This window comes from Aspergillus glaucus, assembly GCF_001890805.1.
Source record: "Aspergillus glaucus CBS 516.65 unplaced genomic scaffold ASPGLscaffold_1, whole genome shotgun sequence".
Classification (NCBI taxonomy): domain Eukaryota; kingdom Fungi; phylum Ascomycota; class Eurotiomycetes; order Eurotiales; family Aspergillaceae; genus Aspergillus; species Aspergillus glaucus.
Genome location: NW_019170453.1, coordinates 1,779,516 through 1,806,674, shown reverse-complemented (window position 1 = coordinate 1,806,674; position 27,159 = coordinate 1,779,516). Strand labels below are relative to the sequence as shown.

Here is a 27,159-nt window from a genome sequence, read left to right as displayed (position 1 = left end):
GGGGGCGGTGATGTCGGAGTGTTCGGACAGCGTTTCAGCTACCCCTGATCGAGACCAACGGCGAGGCACAGGAAAAGAGACAAAAATTCAGAATTGGATCCGATATAGGATCGCTTATGGGGCCGAATATTGAAGTAGCGTTTGGAGGGAAAACGGGAGGAAGCGCGCCCGAGAATTGATCGACCGCTTTGCCGGAGCTGGAGCACAAAAGGGAAGGTAAGGGAGGGAACAAAGTATTCTTCAGGTCGCTGGATTATGTACGTTATGCACGTATGTATGTATCGAAGTATGTATTGCTGTATATGTAGGGCGCGGCAGGAGGACTGGAGGTTGTGCTGAAGGAAACAAGCAGGCAGGACCGGGAGAGACGCAGAGAGGCTATAATCGAGCCTTGCGATGCGAGTCAGTCAGAGCCGCAGAGATGTATATATAGAAAGAGAAACCGAGCAAACAGCGGTTGAAAACAAACCATGCGAACAGGGGAAAGAACCGAGTGAGGAAGTCAGAGAAGGCGGCGGCTACGAAGGCGGGGAGACAGGCGAGGCGTTTTTTGTATGCGATTTGAGGCAGAACTGAGCGAGAGATATTACAAGGAAAATGAATTCGATGAATTTGGATAGTTGAAGAAAAGAATAGCGCGAAGATGAAAAAGGAAGATGGTCAGACGAACTCTGCGTGACAATGTCCCGTGCGCAGTCCTTTTGAACCTTGCAACTAATCAAACAATGGAGGTTACAGTTCTTCCCATTTTCTTCTAGATGACTACCGTATTCATACAACCAAACAATAATCATGTATACGCATATCATTCCATATAACCGAAAGACAACTCAAGTGCGAGCAGCACCCTTTGCCCAATCCCTCAACACGTTCTTCCTCAGCTTCCCTGTGCTAGTCTTAGGCAACTCCGGCACAACCTCCACCTCACGAGGAATCATAAACTTGCTAATATCGCTCTTGTTGCGTGCCCAGCTAATCACATCTTGACCGACCAATGGCTTGCCCTGCTTGGCCGTTACATACGCCTTGGGTCGTTCGCCCCAGTGGGCGTCGGGGACCGATACCACGCCGGCTTCGAGGATGTCGGGGTGCGTGACGAGCATGGATTCGAGGGCTACAGAAGAGATGTTTTCGCCGCCTGGATTTTGTTAGTATTGCCAGGAATGAGGGAAATGAGAAACGAGGGAGGCTTACCGCTGATGATGATATCCTTGGCCCGGTCCAGAATCTGGATAGCCCCGTCTGCATGCCAAACAGCCAAATCGCCCGAGTGCAAGACACCACCCAAGAAGAGCTTCCGCGTCGCCTCAACATCCTTGTAGTATCCCTGGGCACAAATGTTACCAATGAAAACGATCTCTCCAATTTCCTTGCCGTTACGCTCGACATCGGTAATGGTTCCCTCGGGAACATCGGTCTTGATCACCCGCGCCGGCAGACTGGTCAAGAAGCCGTGGCCCTGGCGAGCCATCTTCTGGTACTTCTCGTGGATTGGGAGGTTATCCCACGAGGGCATGTAGTATCCCTTGGTGATCGGACCGTATGTTTCGGTCATACCGTAGACGTGGACGGGGTGCAGGTTCAGGTTGGTCATCTGCTCGAAGAGATGGGGTGTAGGTGGGCTGGCAGCCACAGTGACGCTCACTGGCTCAGGGAGTTTTTCGGCTTCATCGGAGTTGCAGAGCAGCGTGTTGACAGTCGGAGCAGCGTTGAAATGGCTGATTTGCTCCTCCTTCAGGAGCTTCCAGATTTGGGGGTAGTCAATCTTCCGCAGGCAGTAGTGCGTTCCGCGGACTGCCGTAACCGCCCATGGGAAGGTCCATCCTGAGAAGTGTTAGAAGACTCTTATAGATGCAAAGTAAGAGATACCTACCCATAGCATGAAACATAGGCAACGTCCACAAATAATGACACTTCCTCCCATGATAATTCAACCCCGACTCGACAATATTAGCCAACGCAGCAAGATAGCATCCCCGGTGTGTAAACTCCACACCCTTCGGCTTTGCAGTCGTGCCACTAGTATAAGCAAGCGCAATGACATCGTCCTCACTAGCAGCCTGGCTCTCAAGCGCCTCCCAGCCTTTTCCGCCATTGTCCAAATCGTACTTCAGACCTTCAAAGACGGCAGAGTCGAACGGGCCGGTCATCTGACCGGCTGCCGCGTCCGTGTCCGTATCCACAATAACCGGGACACCGGGCTTTGCGGCTCGGTAGGATTGCAGGAGCGGAAGATACTCTTTATCCGCAATTATTACCTCGGCTTCGGAGTGGGTGAAGATGTAGGCGATGTCGTCTTCTTTGAGACGGTAGTTTACCGCTGAGTGTCCAGTTAGTTATTATGTTTTAGAAGTGAAAAAGTAGAGATTCAAGTGCAGCTTACCAATGTTGATAGCTCCCGCAGCAGAAATACCGAAGATAGACTCCAAGAAAGCCGGCGTATTAGGACACAAAATCCCAACTCTCTTGTAGCCATGCTTCTTGATCCAGTACGCAAGTCCGCGTGCCCGATCCGCAACCTCAACGTACGACCTGCGAAGTACCTTGCCATCCCTGGTGACATGGTGAACAGCCGTTGCCTGCAACCATTAGCTCCTGTAAGAAACCAGAAGAACCGGACAAGATAAAGAGAGGAATGCTTACTTCCGGCTCGATAGCAGCCGCCCGGGGCAAGAAAAATGTTGGCGAGAGGGTGTGGAAGTTGATCTTAGGACCAGGTTGGGAACCAACAAAGTGGCCCAACAAACCTGACAATCTGGATTTGGCGTCTGACATGATGATAACAAATTGGAAGATGTGAATTGACAAACAAAAAAAAAAGTGCGCAGAGATCAGAGGAGGATTACCGAGAGGAATGTAAGGGACAGGGATGGGAATCCAGAGTCCATGGTGGAAGGATCCGAGTACAAATCACGCAGCCTTTTAAAAGGTACGGCGAGTACGTAGCTTCGCGTATCCACCGACTACCGAGTAAAGTTGCGGGGAAGTCGGTTCAGATCTGGGGGAGCCGCGGAGCTAGCGGACGGGCGGAAATAAATCACCATTCATAACTCTACAATGTAGTCCTACTCGTACCTATGTACTACAGAACAAAGTGGTTACTAGAAAAAATAATCGTAGTCATGAAATCGGATTATAACCGCCACGGCGCGAAAACAAACAATATGGGTCAACTATTTTGAAACAACCTTGTTCATCCCAAACGACTCCGTATGAAATTTTTTTAATATTCGTCTTTGTTTCTCATTTTCAAACAGATATCGGTCTCTCCAGCCCTCTTCCCATTGCCCGTCACAACTTGGTCATTGTGGTACCCCATCATAAGCAGAAATAAGGGAGGACAATGGAAAAAAGTAAAAAGACGTCGATCGGTGTTTTGGTGGCCCCGTTCAACTTCGCTGAAAGAAAACCGTTTGCGATCCCCAACCCAACCATTTCATTGACAAAAGCAACCGGCCGAGCAACGAGGTATCTAGAATCCGTACTCAGCAAGCTGGCTCTTGGTCTTGTCGTTAACAGCCGCCGACTTCTGGGACGAGACCAGTTGGCGGCGGGCGGCCTTCTTGCGCTCGTAGTATGCGCTGCTCTTAACCTTTCTCCGCTCCTCGAGTCTGTGATCATCAGCCTTCATTCTTTTTTGAAATACAGTATATAAATGTAACGTACCTGGAAACAACGTCCTGGTACTTCCAGCCAACCTCGTGGCTCAGACGGCCAACGGTGCAGTACTTGCGGCCAGGGCGGAGGCGGAGGACACGCAGAGCCTGGGGAACGACGACACGCTTCTTCTTGTCATACGGGGGAGGAACACCCTCGAAGACCTTGAGGCGCTCCATAGCGGCGGTACCACGGGCAGTCTTGTGGGGAATCATGCCGCGGATAGCCTTGTAGAAGATGCGGGAAGGAGCGCGGAAGTGGAAGGGACCTGAAAAGATGCGTTCAGTACTGCATCCCATATCGCATATCCAGTAGGTGAAATCTTACCACCGCGAGTAGGGTTGAAACGGGTCATCTTGCGGAGGAAGGAGTGGTACTTGACTATATCCGGAGTCAGTTTTCGTTCTTTCTTTATCGTAACCGGTATCGTTGTGTCCTCCATTTTCGTGTCCCAAATCCGTTTCACATGTCGTTCCTCCTCATCTGTCGATTTCCACGCCACATAACACACAACAAATATATCCACGATGCACACGATACCGGAATCAAAACACGGGGTAGGATTCGAACGTACGCTTCGCACGGAAGAACTCGCCGGAGATGTTGAGGGCCTCACATCTCACGACGACGATCTTCTGGCCATTGAGCAGCTGCTTGGCAACAGTGCTGGCCAGGCGACCAAGAAGGTGTCCCTTGCCGTCAATGACGACCTAAGATAATCCGTCAGCGCTCCATTCCAGACACACAACTGCAAGTAAAGATATCGCGTATAGATTCGAATAAAGACAAGTAAAACGGGGGGGTTCGATGCGATGGCACATACAACTGGCTCGGTAGCGGACATCCTGTTGTCACCGGTTCGAAAGGAAAATATCCAGCGATAGGAAGAGCACTGCTCTAGGATACTCCCTTGGGATGTATGTTGTCGGCGGTTGTTGTCGTTGTGGTCAGGTTCAACGCACACAACGATACCGGATGGGCGTTCGAATGGGCAATGGCTAAGCGAGACCCGCGAGGCTAATTGTGCGGGCGGTCGGGTTGAGGGCCCCAGCCCTAATGGTGGCGGTGGCCAATCAGGGGCTGTGGGTCACGTGCTATATACGTCGGCGGTATGAGTACTCCGGAGTAGGAAAGTTGATAAGAGGTTACACTTTATGGAAGTTCCCTTGACTGCTGGCCTAGACCGAAGAGTGTCTGGTTGGTTGAATGTCTGATTCATGTGACTGTCTTATCAATCTGGCGTTCTAATACGGAGGACTTGCAACTATACTATGTACAGAACATGGGCACTCATAGTACAGACACTAACGCGACAGACACTCAACGCGAACTCTTTGAACCGCGATGACCGATCCCTCCACGGCCAATAATGATACCTATTCCGTAGTCTTAAAAGACCCTCCGGAGAAGCCATCATGAATCCGAAGATCACTGGGTCCGCTGACTAAGCACATAGATGTTCTCTGTAACTACAAGTACTCTGTACTCTACGGAGTATGTACTCTGTACCTGGGTTCCCTGTCCAAATATGCATCGAAAAACTCGCGTTGTTTGTGTTTCTGATACACATGCTTACGCTCCCGCAGAAGCAGGCTTCAAGTTGCCTGCAGGGGACGTCCTGATTCATGCCGGGGATCTGACTAACCTTGGCAGTCTATCGGAGTTGCGTAGAACTATCGATTGGATTGCCAAGTCAGATTATGAGGTAAAGATTATAGTGGCTGGTAGGTTTTTACTAAGTTGTAATAATAGTTAGCCGAATATATGAGTAAGGACTAATAATAGCAGGCAACCACGATGTCTCGCTCGATCCCACGTTCTACGCCAGACACGGCACCGGCTTCCAGAAGGGCCATCTAGAAGGTCCACAGGAATGTATCGAAGCCATTACGAAGGCTTCTTCTTCTATTCTATACCTCAGACACGAGTCAGCAGTAGTCCGTTTATCCCGTCCCGATGGCCCAAAAACAGTGTTCAAAGTATTTGGCTCGCCGTATTCACCATCCAGTGGTAATTGGGCGTTCGGATACGAGACGGCTGATGCGGAGGCCCTCTGGGACCAGATACCGCGGGATACGGATATAGTGATAACCCATACACCTCCATATTCACACCGTGATAACCGAGCGACAGGAGGCCCGGTCGGATGTGCGGCATTGCGTCAGGTCCTGCAGCGTGTCCGGCCGAAATTAGCAGTATGTGGCCATGTACACGAATCGCGAGGCTATGAACGAGTACGGTGGATTTCTGCAAGTGAAACCGATCCCGCGGCCAAGGACCAGGTGATGGTGGTGCCTGGGGTGCTGCCACCCCCGGGAAGTAAGAAGCAGAGCCTTGTTGATCTTACTGGGAAGAGAGCCCCGCGCTTGGATAATCTCTGGTCGTGGGCGCATGGGGACTGTACGACATCACGCACGAAAGACCAGAGCCTTGTTTCTGGTTGCTCTGGCTCTGGCTCTGCCACGAACGCGAACCGGTTAGCGATGGAGAGACGACAGATGACAGAGTATGAGGGAGGTGGTGATCGTGATGACAGCGATCATGCGATCCGAGCGCGAGCACCGCGACGAGAGACGTGTATTGTCAATGCAGCTATCATGGGCACTAGTTGGCCGCATCGCGGAGGGAAGAGGTTTAATACGCCGATAGTGGTTGATCTGGAGCTTCCGATGCAGAAGGCGCTTCCGCTGGATGAGGGTCCAGGATACGATAAGCAGTGAAACGCACGGCTGTTCTCCGTTACAAGTACAAGTACAAGTACCTTCGCATCGTTGATCAAGCTGGTCATCTGCAGTACAACTGCTGACGGAGGTCTTGGATTGGCATGTCTGGGGAGTGCATCACACTGTGCATATTCTATGACCTTTTGTGAATAGAGGCAATGATTGGTGTAAGATGTGAGGAGTGAGACGATATCACATCCCTACAGCCAGCGCTCGCCTGCAGGATTCTACTGGCTGAAACCCCAGCATTTCGATCTGACGGGATTTCGTCCACAAAATTCCATGCGATACCCCTCTATGCACGTGTCCTGAATAGGAGATCCACGTGATTCGGTAATAGCAGTAATAGCAGTAATGGCAGCGTATTACTTCTCCGAGTCAGCTGTCTCTATTCGCCCACTTACACAGCCCGGGTGAGGCGTCGTTAATACTGGCTGACCACTCATTCTTCGGCGGGAGGGGGGAGGAACCAGTGGAAGGTTCGGGCAGCGAGTAACGGTGTATCTTTACTTCTACTAGTTACTAGTAGTATTCTTGTATCCTAGTCCTAGTAACAGAATAGAATAAAAGACTCACCGCCAGGTCAATTGCCACTGTATCTTTTATAACTATTCTTGTGTTATTCCGTTATTCCCTCAGCTTAGTCTCCATTCTTTCTCTGGATGAACGGCTGATCCCATGTCACTGCCTGTTCACTTCTATTTATTGATGTTTCTCCTTCATCCTGTCAATCTCCCTACCAATTCCTAAACACCCCCATACAGATACATGTCGTTATGGACATCGATCCCTACGCCGTTCTGGCTGTCCCTAAAGACGCCACCTTACCTGAAATCAAGTCGGCCCATCGGAAACTCGTGTTGAAATGCCATCCCGACAAAATCAAAGATGAATCCCTTCGCAACGAGGCCCAGGACCAATTTCAACGGGTTCAGCAGGCCTACGAATTGCTCTCCGATCCCTCCCGCAGAACCAAATATGACCAGAAGGTCCGCCTGGCCGAGTTGCGTCGCGAGATGAAGGACCAGCACCCATATGCCTCGCCCCGTGCTGGTGGCAATGTCCGTGAATATCGCGATGGTCGGATCTACGAAGAGCGCATGCCGGCTGATTATTTTGATGATGGATTCTACCATTCTCCCGATGAGAAGGCTTCCCGAGGCACGTCTCGCAAGCACGATGACTATGGTCGGAGGCCTCGTGCCGAAGAGAGAAGGAAACCCAGGCCGACGACCACCACCAGCAGTCCGTTCAATCCCTTCCGCGCCGCCAAAGAGGCGGCTGCTCGTGATAGTGCAAAGACGACCCATTCCACTCGGGACAAGTCCCGAACCAAGGAACGACGGCGGGAAGCTTACGAGAAATACGAAAATGTGTATGTCGACTCCGATGCCTCGGGTTATGACTCTGAGCCCTCGCGAATCTACGTGCGACCGTCGGAATCGAGGAAAGCGAGTCCAGACAAGCGGTCGGGTTCCTCTCCTCACAAGCCCAGAAGTAGCAGCACTCATCCTGCGACCGAATCGCGACGATTCCAGCCTGAGGTGGTGGAGGAGGAAGACGATGAAGACTCGGATCAATACGAGACCAAACACGACAAACTGCACACCACCGCTCGCGACTATATCATGCGCTCCAAAGGAAACGCGCCCATCGAGATCGACTCCCGTCAGCGTCCTTCCCGCTCGCCACAGCGACCGCGCGAGCACACTGAACCCCCAGCATCGGAATCAGCACGCTCAAGCGCAACTCCACGAGCCAAACATTCCAGTCGCGAAAGCGTGCGACCATCTTCGTCCCGGAATAGCTCGTACGAGCATCTGGAGCCGTCGACTGCCCATCCACCACCGCCACGGGCCCATTATGAGACTTTCAAGGTGCCCCCTATGCCCACCGCGGCCACATCACCAGCAGCGAAAGCCGCCTCGTCTGCAACTCGACCAACTCTGCAGCCCTCCCGGTCGGCTACCACAGCAGCCGCATACTCTCGTTCCACCTCGAAGCGTGATTCCGCCAATTTCCTCGTGAACATGGTCTACGCCGATGGCACCTCGCGATCATCCAGAGTCCGCAGCACAGACCGCTATGACTCGGGATACTCCAGCCCCGGCACCCCAGACATGCACGGTACCAGTCCACCCAAGACCTCAACCCGCTACAAGATCGTCACCGAACCAGAACCCCTCCGCGAGGTCCCGCCCACTCCACCAATGGCTTCGACTTCATCGCGCTACCAACGCGGCTACTCCCCACCTCGTGCTCACCCTCACGCTGCTCACGCTGCTCACTCCCACACTCACCCGCTCGCTACCCCAGAGCGCCCCTCTTTCTCCACGAGAGCAGCCGCAAAACCCATTCGAAGCCACACGACCTACGCGCCGGAATCGCGCGGCCCCCGGCCAATGTCCTCTGCTCCCCGTCCGTTATTCGGACAGAAGGATAAGCCAGACGTCAAGTACGCTCGTGAGTACGGGCCAGATGATGTGGTCTATACCGCGCGGGATCCGTACAATCATCCTCACGGCCCGTCTAGGGCTTATTCGTACGATGATTACCAGACGGCGTCGAGACGTCAATCGACGTATGCGTAGAGGTCGCCTCACCTATCAGAAACAGATCTAACGGTCCGACTACGATATCGGTCGTTTTTATACTTGCATGCATTTTCTCCTCTCTTTGCTTTGCATCGATTCGATTCTTTTGCATTGACTTTTCATTTCTTTTGTCTATATTCTTCCACACATTTACGATTTATCACACGCATATCTCCTACCACCTACCTACCCGCTCACTCTCACCTACCTAGAATGTTTATACGATCTACCTATCTTTGCATCGCATCTACCATCTACTTCACGATCCACTACCATCTATCGAATCTGGTTGGCGTTCGGTTCCATGATTGTCTTCTCTTCTCATTTCTTTTTCTTTTCATCTTTTTTTCTTTCCAATCTCTTTGATCTTACGAAACGAACAATTTGACTGACGATGGATTTATCACGATTAATGATATTTATGATATGATTTCTTTCTTATTTATCACCTCTTATCTTTATATATACCTACCTACCTATACCTTGCGTACCTATATCCTCACCTACATCTTATAACCCTAACCTATTCCATGACGTTCGATCCGGCGTTTCCATTCCGGGGCACGTACATACATACAGTATCCTACCGACTTGCGGGGCACAGACACGGGCCCGGATACGAGTACGGGCAACGCCCGGTTTCTCACGTCTCTTTATAAACGGAGTACTCTTTACGGCGAGGTACAGATATGTGCTATCGATTCGTAGGTAAGTTTTTAGTTACACTGCATGGTTGGTATTAACAACAGTTTCATTTCTTTGATGATTATATGCATGGGGGGCATGGGGAAGCGTTGGGACGGGCTTCTTGTCTGGTTGTACAGTACGGTCTGGAGTAGAGTACCTCGAGTATTTATGTACTCCGCTCATAGTTACCAAGGGGAGATATGCATAGCGATGCTGTATATTATTTATATCTATTTTGAAACCTTCGAAAAATAAATACATCAATCGAGTTATGTTTACCGTCTCAAGAATAGAAAAGAAAGAACAAGGGAAGTAACCAGGACAAGGGTATGTCATGTACCTAATCTAATATGTACGATGTATTACCAATCAGGGAATAAATAGACAAGACAGAAATAAAGAAATGCCGGAGCCTCGTGCCCCGTTATAATACGGATAAAAAAAAAAAAAAAAAAAACCCCTCCTTCCCAATTTGCTACTCGTAACGAGGATCATCTTTTTCTAAAAGATGGCGTGTCGTGGAGGTGACGGATCATGGATTAAAGATGTACGGAGTACCAGGGTAGATTAAAGAAAAGGAGGACAAAGGAAGAAAGTCAATCGAGTGCTCAGGGCTCACTCCAATCGACTTGGTCCGTCACCGGTTCCGATCCATCCTTTGCGTATGTGACTCGAAGACGAAGACGGAGTTTGGGTGGGAGTGCCTAGTATAGTTAGAATCAAATCAATCTCAAATGATGATGGAAGAAACATACCCCATTCAATGATGCAATCTTCATCACTTGCACACCTTCATCTCCAGCCCCAAGTTCTGCCTTGTTAATCGCACCCAGCTGCAACCGCTGGCTCTTCGGCACGGCAGCTTGCAACCCTACGCTAGAGAAACTGCTGACGTTCGAAGAGTTACGGAAACGGCCTTGGATATGTGCGTTGCCATTGCTGGCCCGTTGCACCTGCAATGCAAGCGACAGATCGTGCTTGTTGAATGCCGTGTGTGCTGGTGATGCCGCAGCTGCTGGCGGCGGCGTAGCGGTTGAACCCAGGCCACCCAGAATGTTCATCGAGGCGGATGCCGGCTCCGCTGGTTTAGGGGACGGGGTGGCGCCATTCGATCCGAACAGATCCATAATGGCACTGGTGTTGGTTGATGGGGTGGGCTGGGGTGCAGGCGACGAGACGCCAGAGTCCCCTCCGCCCAAGATATCCGCCAGCAGGTCTGCAGTGTTCTGCGTGCTTGTTGGCGTTGGGCCGGCGGACGCCGGAGCCTCGTTGCCGCTGATGAGGTCGAGCAGCAGATCCGAGTCTGCTGGCTTCGAAGGCTTCTTCGTCTTGTCCTTGAGGTGCTTGCTCTGGCGTTTCTTAGTCATAGGGCCCAATATCCTTTGCTCTTCCCGGATCTCTGGTGGAGGCATCCGTTCCAGGACACCGCGCCGGATCTGGTCATAGCCAAAGAGGTTGGTGTATTCAACCGCGCGTTGCTGGATTTCGGTGTCCAAATCCGCAGTCTTGCTGCTGAGGAACCGACGTAGGCGCTCAACCTGGGACGGATCCGTCATTCGCACCGTAAGCTTCATCGAAGCCGTAATGATGTACTCCACCACAGTCTGCGATGCAGAAGTGCTGTTGAGGATGTTGATGAAGAGATCTACAATGTCACTCTCCCGGACCTCCTTGACGAGTTCCTCCTCCTCATACTGCCCACCATGAAGCAAGTTGTCACCGTATTCACCAATCACCCACGCACCAGCAAGGATGAGACCCTCTTGCGAGATATCCTCCTTTAATGCCACATAAAGTTTCTGTGCACAGTAGGTCTGCAAGTCTGGGGTGGTAGCAACAAGACGAACAAAAGACGATAAAATCTGTTCCTTGACGTGGGCACCGGCGAGCTTAAGAACCCGGAGAATCGTGTCCACATGCCAGCGCTTGTTGGGTGCGAATCGGTCAGCGGCGACACCAATCTGGGAGGTCATCGAAGGCTTGAATTCGTTGTCGGCAACTTCCAGGAAAGCGAGCAGCTCCCGAACAAGAACACGCACGTTGCTCTCGTTGATCAGCATGAAACTGAGGTCGAGCGCCCGTCGTCTGATACTGATATCAGGATCACGTAGACACTCAAGAATCGTGTTACGATGTCTCTGCACGGCATTTGGTTCAATCGCCACCACCTTGTTTAGCGTGTTGAGAGCGACGTAGCGGATGTTGTTGTCCTTGTTGGCAAGGAATTTTCCGAGGATGTTGACACCCAACACTCTCAATCCCGAATCGGCTTCGATGTCGAGGATAACAAGGACGGCCTCATACAGAATTGCGTTTCCTACATTCTTGTTCGAGTCGGTATTGGTGGCCACCTGGGCCAGAATGTCGTTGATCATCTCGCTGGTCTCCGCATCGCCTCTCGCAACGACCCTTAAGAAACGTAGAATCTTCACCTGCAGGAATGGATCCGTAATCCCAGACACATCATGTTCAGGCGCGTAACCGGAAGTTGTTAACCCTTTCAGGGCGCGAACCAGAGCAGGGGCCAGGGGCCGGAACATCTCGATCACACCTTCTTGTCCTTCCTCAGCTTCTTCAGCTTCGCACATGTCGATGGCCAGCGTTAATCCGCACAGCAGAACACCGTGGTTTCGGTCCGAAAGGAGTGTTTTGGCTTTCTCGAAGAAGTTTTCCTGCAGATCTGGGACCTTGCGACAGATACGCATGGCACACAATGCGGCCTTTCTCCGGATGTAGGGGTTCGGGGTGGAAAGGAGGGACTCGACTTCGGTGAAAAGGTCTCTGGACATTTCGATTGAGGCGATATTACCCAAGGCGCAGAGGGCGAGTCCGACGATATACTGGTTCGAGTGGTTGAGATCACTGCGGATAACACGTCAGTCAATAGTTTCCCGGGTCCCCTCTCCATGGGTAGAGAATAAGCCATACTTTTTAAGCGAGTTGGTGACCAGCGTCAAAACTTCCTGGTTCTCATCCAACAACAGCATAGTTCCAAGATACCCCAGTCGCTTGTCGGCGAACCGATGGGACGCCAACAACTTCAGACATTCGATCTGACCAAAGTGGGTCCGCTCTCCGAGGGTGAATAGATAAAGAAGCTTAGCCACATTGTTTCTCCTGTTGAGACGCAAGTATGAGACGTTGTCCGGAATCCCAGTATAGAGGACAGGTGTCTGACCGTGTGCCCGAATCGTGACTTTCTTCCCTGAACGATGCACGAATCGCCGCGCTCTCTTTTTGGATCACCGCTCGTTCATCGGCGATAGTCTTGGCTGATCGAACATTTCGGATGAATTGCTTGACTGTTTGTATTCGTAGGTACCGGCCGGGTTAGCCATCGCATTGCGGGATAGGGACATGCAGTGTGGGGGACCGAGAAGGGGCTCCAGGGAAGCACTCACGGGATGACATGGCGGTCGCAGAGGGACCCCCAACGGGGTGACTGAGAGAAAAGGTATTAACAAGGAAATTCGAAATATAAGTTGAAATAAGAGGGAATGCAAAGAAGCCCGCCTGCGCAATCCCCGAACGCGGAATGAGAGATGAAGTCGATAGTTGTATACAGCTATTCTATTTACAGCCGCCAGCAACATGGCCCTCTCGGTCACGTGTGCCAATTGGGTGTCAGTCTTGGCACCGGTTGCGCTAGTCTTTTTGCAGCTTAGTGTCCTCATGCTGTAACAATCACGTGTATAACACGTGACATTTTGTTCCTGAGGCTTCAAGGCAGCTTACACCCATTTGGTAATACGAATACGAGCATCCAGCCCCATTGCTGTACAATACGAAGCTTATGGACACATGGCTTCGTTGCTGTCAATATATTTAGAGTAATCTCATGAAGAAATAGCTATATATCGAGTCTTCTATGCTATGTACTACTGTACTATGTATGCGGCGGCGATCGGGGGCCCGGTGACGTAGATCCACTCCTCCGTAACCTGTCATCCTGGCGTTTTCTTCTGCTTTCTGCAAGGACTGCTTATATATATACTCGAGAGTCATCTGCGTTTCCGGAGATCTCTCCAGATTCAATGTTAATCGAGTCTTCTTACTGTGTCCCGTGACTCCCTCTTCAGGATGTCGACCGCTATCGAACAAAAGAATGGCCATCTGATTGCGCGGCCGCGTGTGGTCGCATCCAAGGAGGACGATACACTCACTCCTTCCGTGGACCAAACAGCGTCGAATGCGAGGTATGATAGCTCTTACTACTATATCGGGGATGCTACGATATGTGTTCCAGCAAACTGACGTTCCACCCGTGAGCTACAGTGACCGTTCAACCCCTATCCCTGAAGATGCGCCCCCGTCCGCGCACTCGATATCAACAGCCAGAGCGCAAGTTCGAGCGCGCCGTCGCCTCTTCTATACAATTGACTATGTCCCTCGCGTGTCCCACTTCGACCCGCGAAGCGATTACCATAACTTCCGCGGGTTCTTCTCGCTGTTCTGGATTGCGCTGGCTATCATGGTCTTCACCACCGTTCTCCGGAATATCAAAGACACGGGTTACCCATTGAGAGTGCGGGTATGGAGTATTCTGTCGGCGAACGTCTGGGAGCTGGGTCTTAGCGACCTCGCGATGGTCGTGAGCAGCGGATTGGTCTTGCCGCTTCAGAAAGTTTTCAGGAGTCGGGGATGGCTGCGATGGCGCCGGGGTGGAATGGCCATACAGAGTATTTTTGAAGCTGCGTGGTTGGCTCTATGGATTAAGTAAGCTTACTTTGCCTTGGATGAGGGAATGGCAAACTGACTCTTGCAGCTGGCCGTTCATGCTGCGCTGGACCTGGACGGCGCAGGTCTTCTTCACCCTCCACACCTTAACCTTCCTCATGAAGATCCACTCCTATGCATTCTACAACGGACATCTGAGCGACATTGAGCGTCGTCTGTTCCTACTCGATAACCCCAAGGCCGCTCCGACGGACGGCGTGGATCAATACCCTCATGTCCACCAACCCTCGCAGAAGCATACTCACAAGCGATCCGGATCGATTCCAGAACTGCGTGAAGACTTAGCCATGGAACTCACCTCGCCTCTGGGCAGCGTCACATACCCCCAGAACCTGACCTTCACCAATTACCTCGACTACATATTCTGTCCCACGCTCTGCTACGAACTCGAATACCCCCGCAACCCCCGTCTCCGATGGTCAGAGCTAGCATTTAAAACGACAGCCGTTTTCGGATGCATCTTCCTGCTCACGCACACGAGCGAGGAGTTCATCGTGCCAGTACTCAGCGAAGCCAACGCCAACTTGCAGCTCGTCGAGAGCATCCCGGAGAAGGGCCTGGTTCTCGCGGAGACGATCAGCATGCTCTTGTTCCCGTTCTTGATCACCTTCTTGCTTGTTTTCCTGGTCATCTTTGAGTACTTGCTCGGCGCATTCGCGGAGATCACCAGATTCGCGGACCGTCACTTCTATTCTGACTGGTGGAATTCATGTGACTGGTAAGCCTCACCTCCCTCCTTCTATCCAGACTCATCCAAAGCGCAGCTTTATTAATTCATGATACAGGCTCGAATTCTCCCGCGAATGGAACGTCCCCGTCCACAACTTCCTCCGCCGCCATGTCTACTACCCATCGCGCTCGCACTTCTCCCAACCAGTCGCCATGCTCATAACCTTCCTCGTCAGCTCCCTCGCGCACGAATTAGTCATGAGCTGCATCACGAAGAAACTGCGCGGCTACGGATTCATCTCTATGATGCTTCAATTGCCGATTGTGACTGTGCAGAAGTCGAAATATTTCCGGGGGAAGACTACTCTTAACGTAAGTGACCTGCCCTATAGCAGCTTGGGGCTTGCTGACATGTTGATTGTGAAGAATACGTTCTTCTGGTTCTCGATGATCTTGGGTCTTTCGATGATGTGTGCGTTGTATGTTCTGGTTTAGGCTGGATGCTTGAGAAGTGGTTTGTTGTCTGTTTTCTTCATCGTTAGATGTGTTATCTTTCTGTGTTATTATTATTGCACATTGTGCTATATACCCCTTTTCGAATCATATTTAACATTCGATTCGTTTGCTTGATTGTATTACTATATTTGTATTTCCTTCTGTCTCATGTTGATTTATTCGACTCTTTCCTACCACTACAATATGAGCGTTGCGCTTAAATGTCTTGAATAGTATCGGAAGTTAACCATTCAATTCAATGAGGATCCCATGAACAGAAAACTATAGCAAGTTCCAATCCAAGGGTGTATGCACCGTCGACCATCCGCCGATATACCTCGAACCGGACGTTCTATAAAAACCAAAAATCAAAGTCACAATCCTAACAATAAACGCAGCGGGCATCATCAAAAAAGTCTCATAAGAACCAAAAAGCAGAAACCAAGAAACCAAAAGAACCAGTTACCAAAAAACAACGAACGACCGTACCATGCAATCCAACAGCCTAACCAAAATCAAACCCAATCAATCAAGCATGCTCTATCGGCTCCTCTGGTAGCACCAGAGCCTGTCTGTCCGATACGTTCCGTGGGAGACATGCTTTTAGAGGGGGTCGGACAATGTCATTAAACAAGAAAGTGCCGTAGACCAGCAAGGCGAATCCAGCGACTTGGAGCCATTTGAATGACTCCCAGCCTAGACCCAATGAGACGAGCCAGATGAATAGCGTACGGCAGGTGTCGATCGTGCTGCGGGAGGTGGCGGATACCGTACGGGTCACTGAGAGACCGAAGAAGTTGAAACCACTATGAAGAAAGATAGTTAGCTTAGGATCCTTGTAATACTCTGTTGTGAGGGGAACGTACAAAATGCTCAGCATAATGAAAAGACTGGAGAGGGCGACGTTGCGGTTAGAAAAAACCTCATGCCAGCCTTCCTTCGCATCAAAGTATCCATAGCGGCCCGCTGGCGTGCTTCCCACGGCCAGATACAAGATGATCGATGCGACAACCGTGACGGAGAATCCAAAAATACCCTCCCAGCCGACAACCTCGAGCGGGTCCATGGCATAGTTCTCCAAAACCCATTCTTCCAGGACGAACTGCGACGCCGTGAAGATTTGGGCGGTAGCGATGAGCAAGACACCAATGACTGCTTTAACCGTCTCAGGGGTCTGTGCGACAGCGCGGGCCTGCATCAACGCATGCGAAACAGCAGCGGTGGCATCCTCCTGGGGTACATCATGCGCGTCGTCACCAAACAGCGCACCGGAAAGACCGACCAACGCAACACCAAGGACGACCACGACCAGCGCAGTCCATTGGTACAGATATAACTTCCGACGAAGGAAGAGGACACTGAAAAGTCCGACGAAGAGCACCAATGCTCCACGAGTCATCTGATAGATACTAGCGGCAACAAAAAGCAAACCGACATTCATGAGCGTCGTACCCGCGATGTCACAGCATGCCGGCGCGGCGAGCAGAAAGATCTTGGTGCCCTTGAGCTTCACCCGCCCTTCCTCATCCACATCAGATGGTTTAGGGAGACGAGAAGCGCCATCGACATTATCAACCGTATTGTCCTCATCATCGTACCGGTCATCCGTGTCAACGGGGTTGTATCCACCGGCAAGAAGGGGCGATGCTCCGTTAGACAAACGGGGAGCTATATATCGACGATATACGTAGAATCCAAAAACGAAGATCCAGCTACCCGATTCTCCGATAAACATCTGAATTCTATTGCAGCACGTCATATCGTCAGTGCCTGTGCTCTCGATGCCCAGTATAGTATAGAAGGGGTAACCCGATAAGAACTCACGTTTGGATAACCGGTTGCTCAAAGGTCTTGCGTTCTCTGGGATCCAGCGAGTCGCAATTCCGAACACATTGCATATCCTTTATTGATCAGATTGTGTTAGCAAGAGTAAGTGATATGGGGGCCGAAGGTAGATGGCGGTCTGGGACCAACCTGGAACTTGTTCAGAATGGTATTGCAAACCCCGGTCACTAGCATCATCGTGACCAGGAACGGGATGACTAGATGGTCTCTAGCCATTTTGGGCGATAGATGAATAAGATATGATTCCAAAAAAGTGTCGTAGTAGGGAACTCGGAGACGACCAAGCTAGATCGTACGTAGCCGAACTCCGGATGCAAGCTGATTCGGTATTCCTTTCTTAATTCAAGACAAGTATTATTGTTAGTTAAAATAGAAGTAAGCCGGTTATTGACCACCCATGCCGGACAAAGGGAGCAATGAATGAGTGGATGGGTGGATGAGGAGAGGAGAGGAGAGATAGAGAGGATGGCACAAAGCACGGAGATGATCACGAGAGGCTGATTTGGGGACCTTATCAGCTGCATCTGATATCATTTCCTGATCGGGATTAGCGTCCGGTGCTGACCATACGGTAATGCGGAGGACGGTACGTTACAGTACAATACCAGAAACCACAGAGAATCATTTTTGTTCGCATTGTAAACGCTCGATGTTTTATTCAAAAACCCGGGAAGAATGGCCAGGTTGCCCAGTGATATCCTGCAAACAAACATAATGTACACGAACATTCATATTTACGCCAAAAGAACTCAAACAAACCACACGCCATCTGCTTTGCTTTGAAATCATTAAACCCTCGTAAATAAGTATATGGGGGGGGGAATGAAAAAAATGAAAAAAAAGAAAGAAAGAAAATGAAAAGAATAATAAAAATGCGCCATCAATTTACATGGCATAGATGGCTATCCCCGTATCATCATTAAGATCAGCCTCTTTCCGGTCAATGGATTCCCAATCGAAATCGCTGGGTTCATTGAGCATGAAACCGTCGTCAAACCGGCTAGGCAAGTATACCCAGTCCGCTGGGATCCAGTTCTCTTCCGGATCACTTCCAATTTTAACGTTCATCTCCTCATCCTTAGAGAGCTCGCCATCCTTCGGGGTTTGTGTGCCGGCGCCTGTCTCCACCGATTCTGGCGTATCCTTGGACTGAGCAGTGGTGAACATTTCAGAATTAAGGAACTCGTCCATCGGATCGACTCCTAGCCCGGGCAGGCCCTCATTGCCAAAGTCCATGAATGCGTCGTGGATCGCCTCAAGAGAAATCGTACTGTCCGCCCAAGGATCCTTGGCTGTTGTGTCCATGCCAGATGGCTCAACTTTAGCAGCTTCTTTCTTGGCTTCCTTGCTGACAGTGGATTTCATGGCGGCGGCGGCAGCGGTTGGCACCTTGCCTGAAGACGGTCGAGGAGTCATCTGTTGGTTCGATGCAGGTGAGGCGGACTTGAGCCCGATATGGCTGGGCACGCGGCCCATAGGAGTCGTGCCAGTAGTGACCGGTGTCACTCCCTCGGGTTTCACTTCATGTCTGCCAGGCGCCGTTGGAGCTTCCGCAGTAACACCCTTCTTAGGTTCCGGCTTCTCTTCTTTGACCAGGCTACTCCGCATGCTTTCGATAGCAAACTGGAGCGGATCCTCGATATTCTCCTCGGCTTTGTGGTTTTCCTCAATGTGCTTGTCTAATGCGGACTGGGACGCAAAGCCATGGTAGTGATGCTGGCATTCGGGGACACTGCACCTGAAGGCCGCTGAAGCCGTAGGTTTGCCCATTGGCGTCTTTGCGCTCGCGGTTCCGGGGGTTGGAACCTGCCCAGAAGTAACACCAGCGTGTGAATGCTTTCGCCTCTTCGCGGGAGGAAGCTTCAACTTCTCGGGGGGCATGCTGCCAGGACCGTAGGCGTGAGGAACCCCTTGAGGAGATGGCGCCCCAAATGGAGCCGGCGGCACACCAGGAGCGATCCCTGACGTAGTCTGGCTTGAAGCCCGCCGTGCTCGCTGGAGTGCCTCCTCTTGTTGTTGAAGTTGCTGCAGGTTGCTCGCATTCAGAGCTGGCATATTGTTTTGGATGGCTGGTGGCACTGTCGGAGCCGGACCTTGAGGCATATTTGGCCGCATACCTGCAGGCTGGTGCTGTTGCTGGAGGTTTACACGTTGGATCATGGCAGTGAAAAGTTTCCTTATGTAACCGATACAACCAGTTAACCGTTCGGGCGACAGAGTGAGTTCATCATTCAACGTCCATTCCGGGACTTGTTTGAACTGTCTCAACAGTTGTATACGCTGTGATTCAAAGTGTCAGAAAACATGGTTCCAGTTGCAAAGAGGGAAAGAGAACAGGAGAAGGAAGGAAGGCGCGGGGGACAGGAAGGCTTTGAGTGTACAACACAAAAAAAAAAGACTCACCATCCCAAGCAAGCTCCTCACGTTCTTGTCCTGATTAGGAACCTTTGCAAACCACTGTACCAGCGTATCCATCCTACTAAGCATATCTATGCAGTCGCGAAGCTGTTGGCTCATTATGGCTTTCTGCTCTGGTGGGAGCGGGATAGGATCTCCAAAGGGCACAGTCCTGGAGATGTCGTTGTACAGTCGTTTGATATGTTCGGGCAAGTTGTTCCATGCTTCCTCCGCAGCAGCTCGATTGATCGGAGTGCGATTCTGGTTCTGTTGTCTTCGAATGTAAGCTTCCGCTTGTTCGCGCTGATGAGGCGCCATCGCAGCCAACTGCTCACGCGTGAGGTTGAGGTTGGGTCGAGGAGCACCAGGCACCGATGGAACTTGTGGGGCGGCAGTTTGGGCGGGCATCAGGCCTGGGGGGTTCTGGCCTTCCAGTGACTCTTCTGCGTTCGATTTTCTCTTTGGCGGCTGTTTCGCAGCAGGCCCCTTTGTTGGCCCTTTGCCGGGCGTTGCATTCTGCGCCTTTGCAGCCTGCGCTTGCTGGTTTGCTTGCGGCGTTTGCTGTGCAGGTTGAGGCTGCGGCTTTGCTTGCGGCGTACCCTGTGGTGCAATAGCTGGTGGTTGCTGGATTGGCTGGGCTGGCTGGGCTAGCTGGCCTTGGTTGACATTCTGTCCTGCGAAACCTTGCATTGCTCGGGCACGGGTAGCCTGCAATTTATTGAGCCGGTTCCTAAACAGCACATCCCGAAGCTGTTCATCGGTATAATTTTGTACCTGAGCACCCAAGCGGTGACGCGCCATCTGGACCTCCTGGGGAGTCACCGGTGGTATTGACATGGGCAATTGGCCTTGTGGACCCCCTGGGAAATGCTGTTCGTATTGATTTCGACCCGATGCTGGTATTGCTGCTCCATGACCTTGACCCGCTTGATCAGGATTCCGACCATTTCTTTTCCCATGAGCCACAATCTGCGCCAGGTGATACTTTTGGAAAGCAATCAATTTGTTTGGATCTACTCCTCCCATGACTTGAGGATTTTCAGCGGCCCACTGTTTCAGCTGTCCCCAAGTCTTGACGTGTTTCGGGATGGGTGAAGTTTGACTATTGCCGATCAGCGCTGGTGGGAAAGGTAGACCGTCCATTTCCTTAATCTGATCGGGTGTCATTTCCAGCCCACTACTTTGATGACGCAGAAGATGGATCTGGTAAAGCTGCTGACGTTGCTGCTGTTGCTGCTGTTGGGCAGACATTTGCTGTGACATCTGATTCTGCATCTGTCCCCCGCCCATATTGGGAAGCTGCTGCTGGAGGCCGAGGGATGCCCGGAGACCCTGGTTATTGTCCATCTGGCTATTGGCCATCGGTTGGCCTTGCCCGGGTTGTGACAGGCTTTGTTGCATGGATACGGGTTGTTGCAGTGCAGCATTAGCCTGGGCGAGTGCCTGATTGTTTTGATGGGCACGGCGTCGCTGCGCATTGAGAAAAGCATTAAGTTGATCCGGAGTCATTCGCGCTAGTTGTGCCTGAACCTGGGGGGGAAGATTCGCGGGTATCTGGGCCCGACCTTGAATCCCGGGCTGCCCAGGGAGGGACTGGACACCAGCAGGATGCTGTCCCATGCTCTGAGGTCGCGAGGGAGGCCGGGCCTGGGCAGCTACCTGCGTCGGAGACATTTGCCCTGGGGGCATGGGACGATTCAACATCGGCATTGCAGGACTCTGCTGAGCAATCTGTTGCTGAAGTTGAGGATTCCCTTGACCTGCTTGGGCCATGGCCATTTGGGCCTTTTGGGCCGCTTGCATGCGAGCTGCTTGCGCCTGGGCCTGGGCTTGCGCCTGGGCCTGGGCACGGGATGGTGTCGCATGTTGAGATCTGTCTTGTTGGGCCGCTTGAGGATTCTGCAATTGCGATTGAGGTAGGAACTGTGGGCTGATACCGGCCCCGTTCATACCGGGTTGGCCCCCTTGGTCGAGCGGTTGTCCAGGCTGGTACACATTGTGGGGCGTCGGGAACGGTGGCTGGTTCATCTGAGAGGAACTGGCGGGTACCACGAGCTGGCCTGCCTCCTGAGAACGCAACCCGTCCGCCTGCTGACCTTGAATGTTCTCCACATTGCCAATGAACGAAGAAGGGTCCAAGCCAGGTTGAGCATGGCCGGGAAACGTCGAATTGCGTTGAAGATTCATCATACTTTGATACACTTGGCGCTGTTGCGCGGTCATCGGATCGCCAACCATGGGATTGTTGGCAGCATTTGGTCCATGAGCCATGTTTCGTTGTTTATGCCTCCGCAGGTTGTTCACGGCCTGGCAGCGGAAGAAATAGCTTAACGGATCCATCTGCTTTTTCGCAATGAACTGTTTTTGTTCAGGCGTCATGTTTTGCAGATTCAATTTGATCTTTTCTATTTCTTCCGGGGACGTCATCGACATGATTTGCTGGGCATGTCGACGAACTTGTTCATGTTCCTGAGGCGACAGCGAGCCGAGATCGTCGGGTAACGAGACGTTGGCCCCTGGTCGTTGCGCCCGCTGCGGCTGTTGCGGTTGTGGTTGCGGTTGCGACTGCGACTGCTGCTGTTGCAGCATGGCCTGTGATTGCTGTTGACGTTGCTGTTGCTGCTGTTGCTGTAGGGCAGCCCGGTGATTGGGGTCGTTTATTCCCATTGACACTTGTTCCGGGTTAGGAATAGGAGATGCTTGCATGGGTCGGTTCATCTGGGGAGGCATTGACCCCGGAACTTGATTTTGCCCAACACCGGGAGGCATTATCCCATTCTGCATGACAGCGGCCTGTCTGGCACGGGTGTCACGAATATGAGCGAGCTTTTCGTTACACGCTTTATCGTACTCGGCCTAAACAAAGGGAAGGGATGTTAGGATGCTGAATGTAACACAAGAGCGGACGAGAAACGTACCCTTTGGTTGGCCTCTCTTAGTGCTTTCTGCTCAAAAGTCAAGGCAGCGTGGGCAGCTTGGGCTACGTTTATTTGTGGTTGGAGTAGTCGAAGGGAAGATAAACTGGGCGGTAAAAAATTAGCATCAGAAGTCTCGCTTAGAGCGGCAGAAGCCATTACTCACATCTGAAAGACTTTAATGGCCCGCTCCTGTACCCTGACCTCTGCTTTCCATCCGGAAAAGGGAGCCTGAGCTTGCAATGCTTTGACGGCATGGTTGAAAATGACTGCATTCTCATTGTTTGGCATCTGCGGGTTGGCTCCGCCGGGCATGGCCCCGCCAACGTTGGAGAAGTTTGCGGGATTCATGTCAGCTACCCCGTCAATGGGGGATCCAGGAGCAATCCGCGAGAGTCGTCTTCGGACGTCAGCATTCGCTGGGGAGCGCCAACCCTCACACCATATATTAACCTGTCAAACGGGAAACCGAAAGGAAGAAAAGCGCCGACAGTACTTCTTTTCTTCCGGGAGGATACGTATACGGTTCAACGATGGTAGACGAACGGAGGCGAGACGATTTGCGAAGGAAGATGCGAATGGGAACGAGAGAAAAACAAATGATGAAGAAGTTCGAGGTCGATCGCGGGTGGGACTCGTGGGACTCGGATCGGCGACGGAAACTCGTCGTCGCAGTTATGATATATCACGGACAGATGACAGCACGAGACACGAAAGGCCAACACAGCAGGGAAGCGTTTCGGGCACCAGTTGTCGGTCGAATCCGTGGGGGTGTGCGTGTATTGGAGGTATGCGTGTGCGTGGGAAAGGCCGTGAGTCGCGCGAAGGCCAAAGTCAGATCAATGAATGACAGGGATGTTGCGGTAGACGTAGGAGAGAGGAAGCTGAGAGTAACGAAGACGGGCGCTGGGGATCGCAGGAAAAGAGTCGTCGTGAAAGTAATAATAGTCGAGTAAAAATCGAACGAAAATGAGCAGGAGAAATGGCGATTATAGGGAAGTGAAGCCCGACACTAGAAAAAGGCTGATTGCCGCCCACGTTTCACTGGGAGAGTACAAGGAGAGCGGACGGTCGGGGAGAGGGTGTAGCAAGAACACCGTCGAAGCACTCTTGAGGCTTTTAAGATAGAGCTACTCGAGTAAGAATAATTGAGAGAAAAAGAATTAAGAATAGGAAAAAGATGAGAGAAAGAGAGAGAAAGAGAAGAGACGAAATAGAGAAAAGAGGTCAAAGTGAGAGTGAGAGACGGAAGAGGATGTGCAGAAGCAGCAGATCAACGGGCAACGAAGGAAGAGGAGGATCACACACAACACTCTGTTAATGCCACTGCGTCCAGTCAGACGACAGACAGCGAGAGTGAGATGAGAGTAAGAGAAGAATAAGGGAGGGAGAGAGGGAAGAGGAGGAAGAGGAAGGACAGAGAGAGAGAGCGAGGGACACCAGTCTGGCGGTAGTGGTCAAGACGTCGATTGGTGGCCCAAAAGGAAAAAAAACAAGCTGCCAATAGGTACAACAACAATGAATCCAAGTACTTGTGCCAGTTAGAAGAGAAGATAATCAGATGCAAGGTGCTGTCAATATATTATTCTAGTCAAACTATGGACTTGAGTTTATTTTAGATGTCTAGTACTAGTAGTAGTGGTGGTATACAAATACTCTCTACAAACGATCGACTGCCAGGTACAACTTACCGTACATTAGTTACATAGGACTGACTGTTTCCATCGTCAAGGCCCAATTTCCCGCGCTTCCATTTTTGGTTGCATCAGGTGATTCCACGTGACTTGCTGGCGTCACCTTTTCCGGAGGAAGGCTGAGAGAGCCTCATCCGTCTCTATACCACGGCACGCGACCTCCTGAACATCTCTTATACTTTCTCTCTCTCTCTCTCTCTCTCTATACAGCGCATGGGGATACTCTACATTTCTGTATCCTCGCCAGTCTTTCGTTCAATACTACTACTATCCGTTGCACACCTCTCGCTCGTCATGATCAATTGCGATTACTACTACGACTACTATCCGGCTTAATCGCAATAATGTCGTTTCAACCTCGCTCTTCTTCCATTATGATGTCTGTCGCTTCGTCCATTCCTGTGGGCTCCAGCGTCTTTTTTTCTTTGGCTTTATTTGCTATTTGTATTCTCGTCTTGTTACTCTTGCGGCGCTTTCTTACTCTCCGCGCCACTCCGGCTTATCTCTCCGTCCCCGTATTTCTGGCCCTCGCACTGCCCGCCAGCGTTGTACTGCTAGTGCCGATTGATCTCGCTTCCAGCTCACGCGATGATGATACCGGTCCTAAAGCGATATGGCTTCCTGATCGGGTGGTTCTGGTATCCTGGAGGATAGCCTACTGGCTGATCTTTGTTCTGACTTGGTTTGTACCACCTTATGCAAGTGCTTTGCATTAGTACCGAAGTCGCAGGAGCTAATCATGTGTGAATTTCCACAGGGCTATTCTACCTTTGCTTGGCGAATATATCGATTCCGGATACCGCGAACCTAAAGGCCGTCTTTTGTACTCTATTCGCTCCAATGCCCGCTATCAGCTGATAGTTTTATGCTGTGCGACCGTGGGGTTGGTCTACGTGTCTATCCAGAATGGCTTCGATTTCACCTCGATTAAAGGGCTTGTCATGGCTCTTGCATATGTGTGGGGTCTCGTCCTGGCCATTTATCTGATGGGACATGGTTTGGTGTCGATTCCACGCACTCTGTTCCGAAATGCCAATGTCAGCAGCCGCTTGCGGAGGATCCAAGCCCATGCCCCGCGGGTCCATGACCGTCTGATGGATGCCGTCAATGACTTGGAGGTATTGGAATCTCAGGTCGCACAGCTGCAGAGTCGTAAGACGGGCACCGCACGAGACTTTCAGGAATGGATTGAAGAGTTGCCAGAGGGGTCCAGTCCATCGGAACCGCGGGCGGCATTCCACGAGGCCGCAGACCGTTCTGCCACCGTCCCCGCAGTCATCACGGAGCGCTATCTGGCGAATCTGACCCGACGTCTCCAGCGCGCTCGACACCAAAAGGCTCGGTTTATGGATGAATGGGATCGCTTGGTGGTGTCAGCGGCCGACGTCCAGGCAATTATCAACTCTTCTGCATCAGCGAAGCTGGAGTTTGCTGAGTTCCCGCGTCGCTCCTCAATCCTGTCCGGCGTGACGATCCTGACGCCCTACCTGCGTTACCATCTCTATGTGCATGTCATCCCGAACTTCCGGCTGCTTCTGGGGGCGCTCTGCTCTGCTGCATCGGTCTGCATCATCTGGTCGGAATTGTTCAAATCGTTGCTCCCACGGTTGTCCGTGGTCAGTCTGATGGTGACCCACAACCGACAGGACCCGAAACCGGTCGGCTTCTGGGGACAGGTCACCGCATCTGCTTGGCTGCTGTACATGTGCTCGGCCGCTCTGGTCGGGGTGAGTGATGCAAAGGTCTGGGGCAACCGTGCCTTGGTGCGTCGCAACACCTATGGGGAGAGTGCATGCTGGTACGCTGGATTGGTCGCGCGGCTTACGGTGCCCATTGCCTATAACTTTCTGACCCTGTTACCTGAAAACACGCGGCGACATACCACATTCTACCTGTTCCTCGGTCGGCTCATTGATTTGACCCCGCTCGGAAAGGGATTCGATTATTTCTTCCCTGTTTTCATCCTGCTTCCAGTTTGCGCCACTTTGTTCAACTTCTACGGTCGAGTAAAGAATATCTGTGGACTGGGACTGGCCGAAGAGGAGACGGAAGATCTAGAAAACAACCCCAGCGGCTATGGCGTCGGTGGCTGGAGAGAGGGTCGCGAGTTGATCGACCGCGAATTGAGCGGTATAGGATCACTGGCCCTCAGCACGCGAGGCGGTCGGTCGAACTGGCAACCAAACCGGGGCGAAGGCCTCTCACGCGCCTTTTCTTCTTCTTCCACCTCCTCGCGAGCTGCACCAGCGGAAGGATCGCGATCGTCCCGAGCCGCCCGGGGCCCGATGTCTGCTGCGATTAACGAGGAAGACGAGGATGAAGAGAACTTTTTCCAGGCGTTTGCGCATCGGGTAAAGAATACATGGGATACCACTAGTACGCCGCAGTGGTTCCAGGGAGAACCGTTCCGACTGCCACGGTGGATGACCGGTAACGAAAATGGTGGTAATAATGGGAATGGGGTCACTACTGGGTTGTTAAGTGGACGACATAATAACGGTAATGTCAGGCTTTAATCCTGCTTTTTGCTCTTTTTGCTCTTTTTGCTCTTTTTGCTCTTTTTGCTCTTTGCATGGCGAAGGCGTTCATGGTTTAGATAGGGTTGCTGGTATATAAATGGACCTGTTGCTGCCTATGTTACCTGCACGTACTATGTAGCCAATACAACACAAAACACTGCATAAACACAACCTCGTGACAACCCTTCAATTCGCATTTACAATCTGACAAATACCTAATCCATTCT

At 51.5% G+C, this 27,159-nt stretch overlaps 10 protein-coding genes across 10 annotated transcripts; 5 read left to right on the top strand and 5 right to left on the bottom strand.

The window, feature by feature from the left end:
• Window positions 1–528: 528 nt before the first annotated feature.
• ASPGLDRAFT_41711 (putative AMP-binding domain protein) lies at window positions 529–2,880 on the bottom strand. Its single transcript, XM_022545469.1, has 5 exons — window positions 2,644–2,880; window positions 2,384–2,579; window positions 1,874–2,320; window positions 1,195–1,824; window positions 529–1,138 (listed from the first exon to the last, which is right to left on the bottom strand). The coding sequence occupies exons 1-5, from the start codon at window positions 2,773–2,775 to the stop codon at window positions 831–833; spliced, it is 1,713 nt and encodes a 570-aa protein (XP_022406347.1). The 5' UTR covers window positions 2,776–2,880; the 3' UTR covers window positions 529–830.
• A 592-nt stretch (window positions 2,881–3,472) lies between these two features.
• On the bottom strand, window positions 3,473–4,501 carry ASPGLDRAFT_115397 (60S ribosomal protein uL13; the record flags this gene model as incomplete). The annotated part of the gene is made up of 5 exons (XM_022539687.1): window positions 3,473–3,611; window positions 3,667–3,925; window positions 3,985–4,038; window positions 4,232–4,367; window positions 4,481–4,501. The coding sequence occupies 5 exons, from the start codon at window positions 4,499–4,501 to the stop codon at window positions 3,473–3,475; spliced, it is 609 nt and encodes a 202-aa protein (XP_022406346.1).
• A 684-nt stretch (window positions 4,502–5,185) lies between these two features.
• On the top strand, window positions 5,186–6,377 carry ASPGLDRAFT_63138 (metallophosphatase domain-containing protein; the record flags this gene model as incomplete). The annotated part of the gene is made up of 3 exons (XM_022548621.1): window positions 5,186–5,381; window positions 5,446–6,174; window positions 6,211–6,377. 3 exons carry the CDS (start codon window positions 5,186–5,188, stop codon window positions 6,375–6,377), a joined length of 1,092 nt encoding a protein of 363 aa, XP_022406345.1.
• A 617-nt stretch (window positions 6,378–6,994) lies between these two features.
• Window positions 6,995–9,333, top strand: ASPGLDRAFT_282640 (uncharacterized protein). Its single transcript, XM_022543744.1, has 2 exons — window positions 6,995–7,239; window positions 7,295–9,333. The coding sequence occupies exon 2, from the start codon at window positions 7,397–7,399 to the stop codon at window positions 8,969–8,971; it is 1,575 nt and encodes a 524-aa protein (XP_022406343.1). The 5' UTR covers window positions 6,995–7,239; window positions 7,295–7,396; the 3' UTR covers window positions 8,972–9,333.
• Window positions 7,157–7,363, top strand: ASPGLDRAFT_115896 (J domain-containing protein; the record flags this gene model as incomplete). Its single annotated transcript, XM_022539721.1, has 1 exon — window positions 7,157–7,363. A coding segment is annotated over one exon (207 nt), but the record flags the coding sequence as incomplete, so codon positions are not given.
• A 936-nt stretch (window positions 9,334–10,269) lies between the features above and the next one.
• On the bottom strand, window positions 10,270–13,072 carry ASPGLDRAFT_31358 (AP-1 complex subunit gamma; the record flags this gene model as incomplete). The annotated part of the gene is made up of 5 exons (XM_022544045.1): window positions 10,270–10,365; window positions 10,417–12,523; window positions 12,590–12,778; window positions 12,840–12,963; window positions 13,063–13,072. The coding sequence occupies 5 exons, from the start codon at window positions 13,070–13,072 to the stop codon at window positions 10,270–10,272; spliced, it is 2,526 nt and encodes an 841-aa protein (XP_022406342.1).
• A 669-nt stretch (window positions 13,073–13,741) lies between these two features.
• Window positions 13,742–15,562, top strand: ASPGLDRAFT_21761 (putative sterol o-acyltransferase (APE2); the record flags this gene model as incomplete). Its single annotated transcript, XM_022543129.1, has 5 exons — window positions 13,742–13,857; window positions 13,937–14,377; window positions 14,427–15,116; window positions 15,184–15,439; window positions 15,494–15,562. 5 exons carry the CDS (start codon window positions 13,742–13,744, stop codon window positions 15,560–15,562), a joined length of 1,572 nt encoding a protein of 523 aa, XP_022406341.1.
• Window positions 15,563–16,091: 529 nt separating this feature from the next.
• On the bottom strand, window positions 16,092–17,623 carry ASPGLDRAFT_63134 (putative nucleotide-sugar transporter; the record flags this gene model as incomplete). Its single annotated transcript, XM_022548620.1, has 4 exons — window positions 16,092–16,368; window positions 16,429–17,304; window positions 17,387–17,463; window positions 17,537–17,623. The coding sequence occupies 4 exons, from the start codon at window positions 17,621–17,623 to the stop codon at window positions 16,092–16,094; spliced, it is 1,317 nt and encodes a 438-aa protein (XP_022406340.1).
• A 669-nt stretch (window positions 17,624–18,292) lies between these two features.
• ASPGLDRAFT_21759 (uncharacterized protein) lies at window positions 18,293–23,070 on the bottom strand (the record flags this gene model as incomplete). The annotated part of the gene is made up of 4 exons (XM_022543128.1): window positions 18,293–19,687; window positions 19,811–22,660; window positions 22,723–22,825; window positions 22,886–23,070. The coding sequence occupies 4 exons, from the start codon at window positions 23,068–23,070 to the stop codon at window positions 18,293–18,295; spliced, it is 4,533 nt and encodes a 1,510-aa protein (XP_022406339.1).
• Window positions 23,071–24,790: 1,720 nt separating this feature from the next.
• ASPGLDRAFT_114829 (LMBR1 domain-containing protein) lies at window positions 24,791–26,929 on the top strand (the record flags this gene model as incomplete). The annotated part of the gene is made up of 2 exons (XM_022539639.1): window positions 24,791–25,095; window positions 25,171–26,929. The coding sequence occupies 2 exons, from the start codon at window positions 24,791–24,793 to the stop codon at window positions 26,927–26,929; spliced, it is 2,064 nt and encodes a 687-aa protein (XP_022406338.1).
• Window positions 26,930–27,159: the final 230 nt, after the last annotated feature.

Excerpts from the sequence above, each read along its gene's own strand:
- ASPGLDRAFT_41711 (XM_022545469.1), bottom strand. The coding sequence starts at position 2,775 with ATGTCAGACGCCAAATCCAGATTGTCAGGTTTGTTGGGCCACTTTGTT. Across the intron at positions 2,580-2,643 it reads CGGCTGCTATCGAGCCGGAA|GCAACGGCTGTTCACCATGT; the intron begins GTAAGCATTCCT and ends TAATGGTTGCAG. Across the intron at positions 1,825-1,873 it reads GCCTATGTTTCATGCTATGG|GATGGACCTTCCCATGGGCG; the intron begins GTAGGTATCTCT and ends AACACTTCTCAG.
- ASPGLDRAFT_282640 (XM_022543744.1), top strand. The coding sequence starts at position 7,397 with ATGAAGGACCAGCACCCATATGCCTCGCCCCGTGCTGGTGGCAATGTC.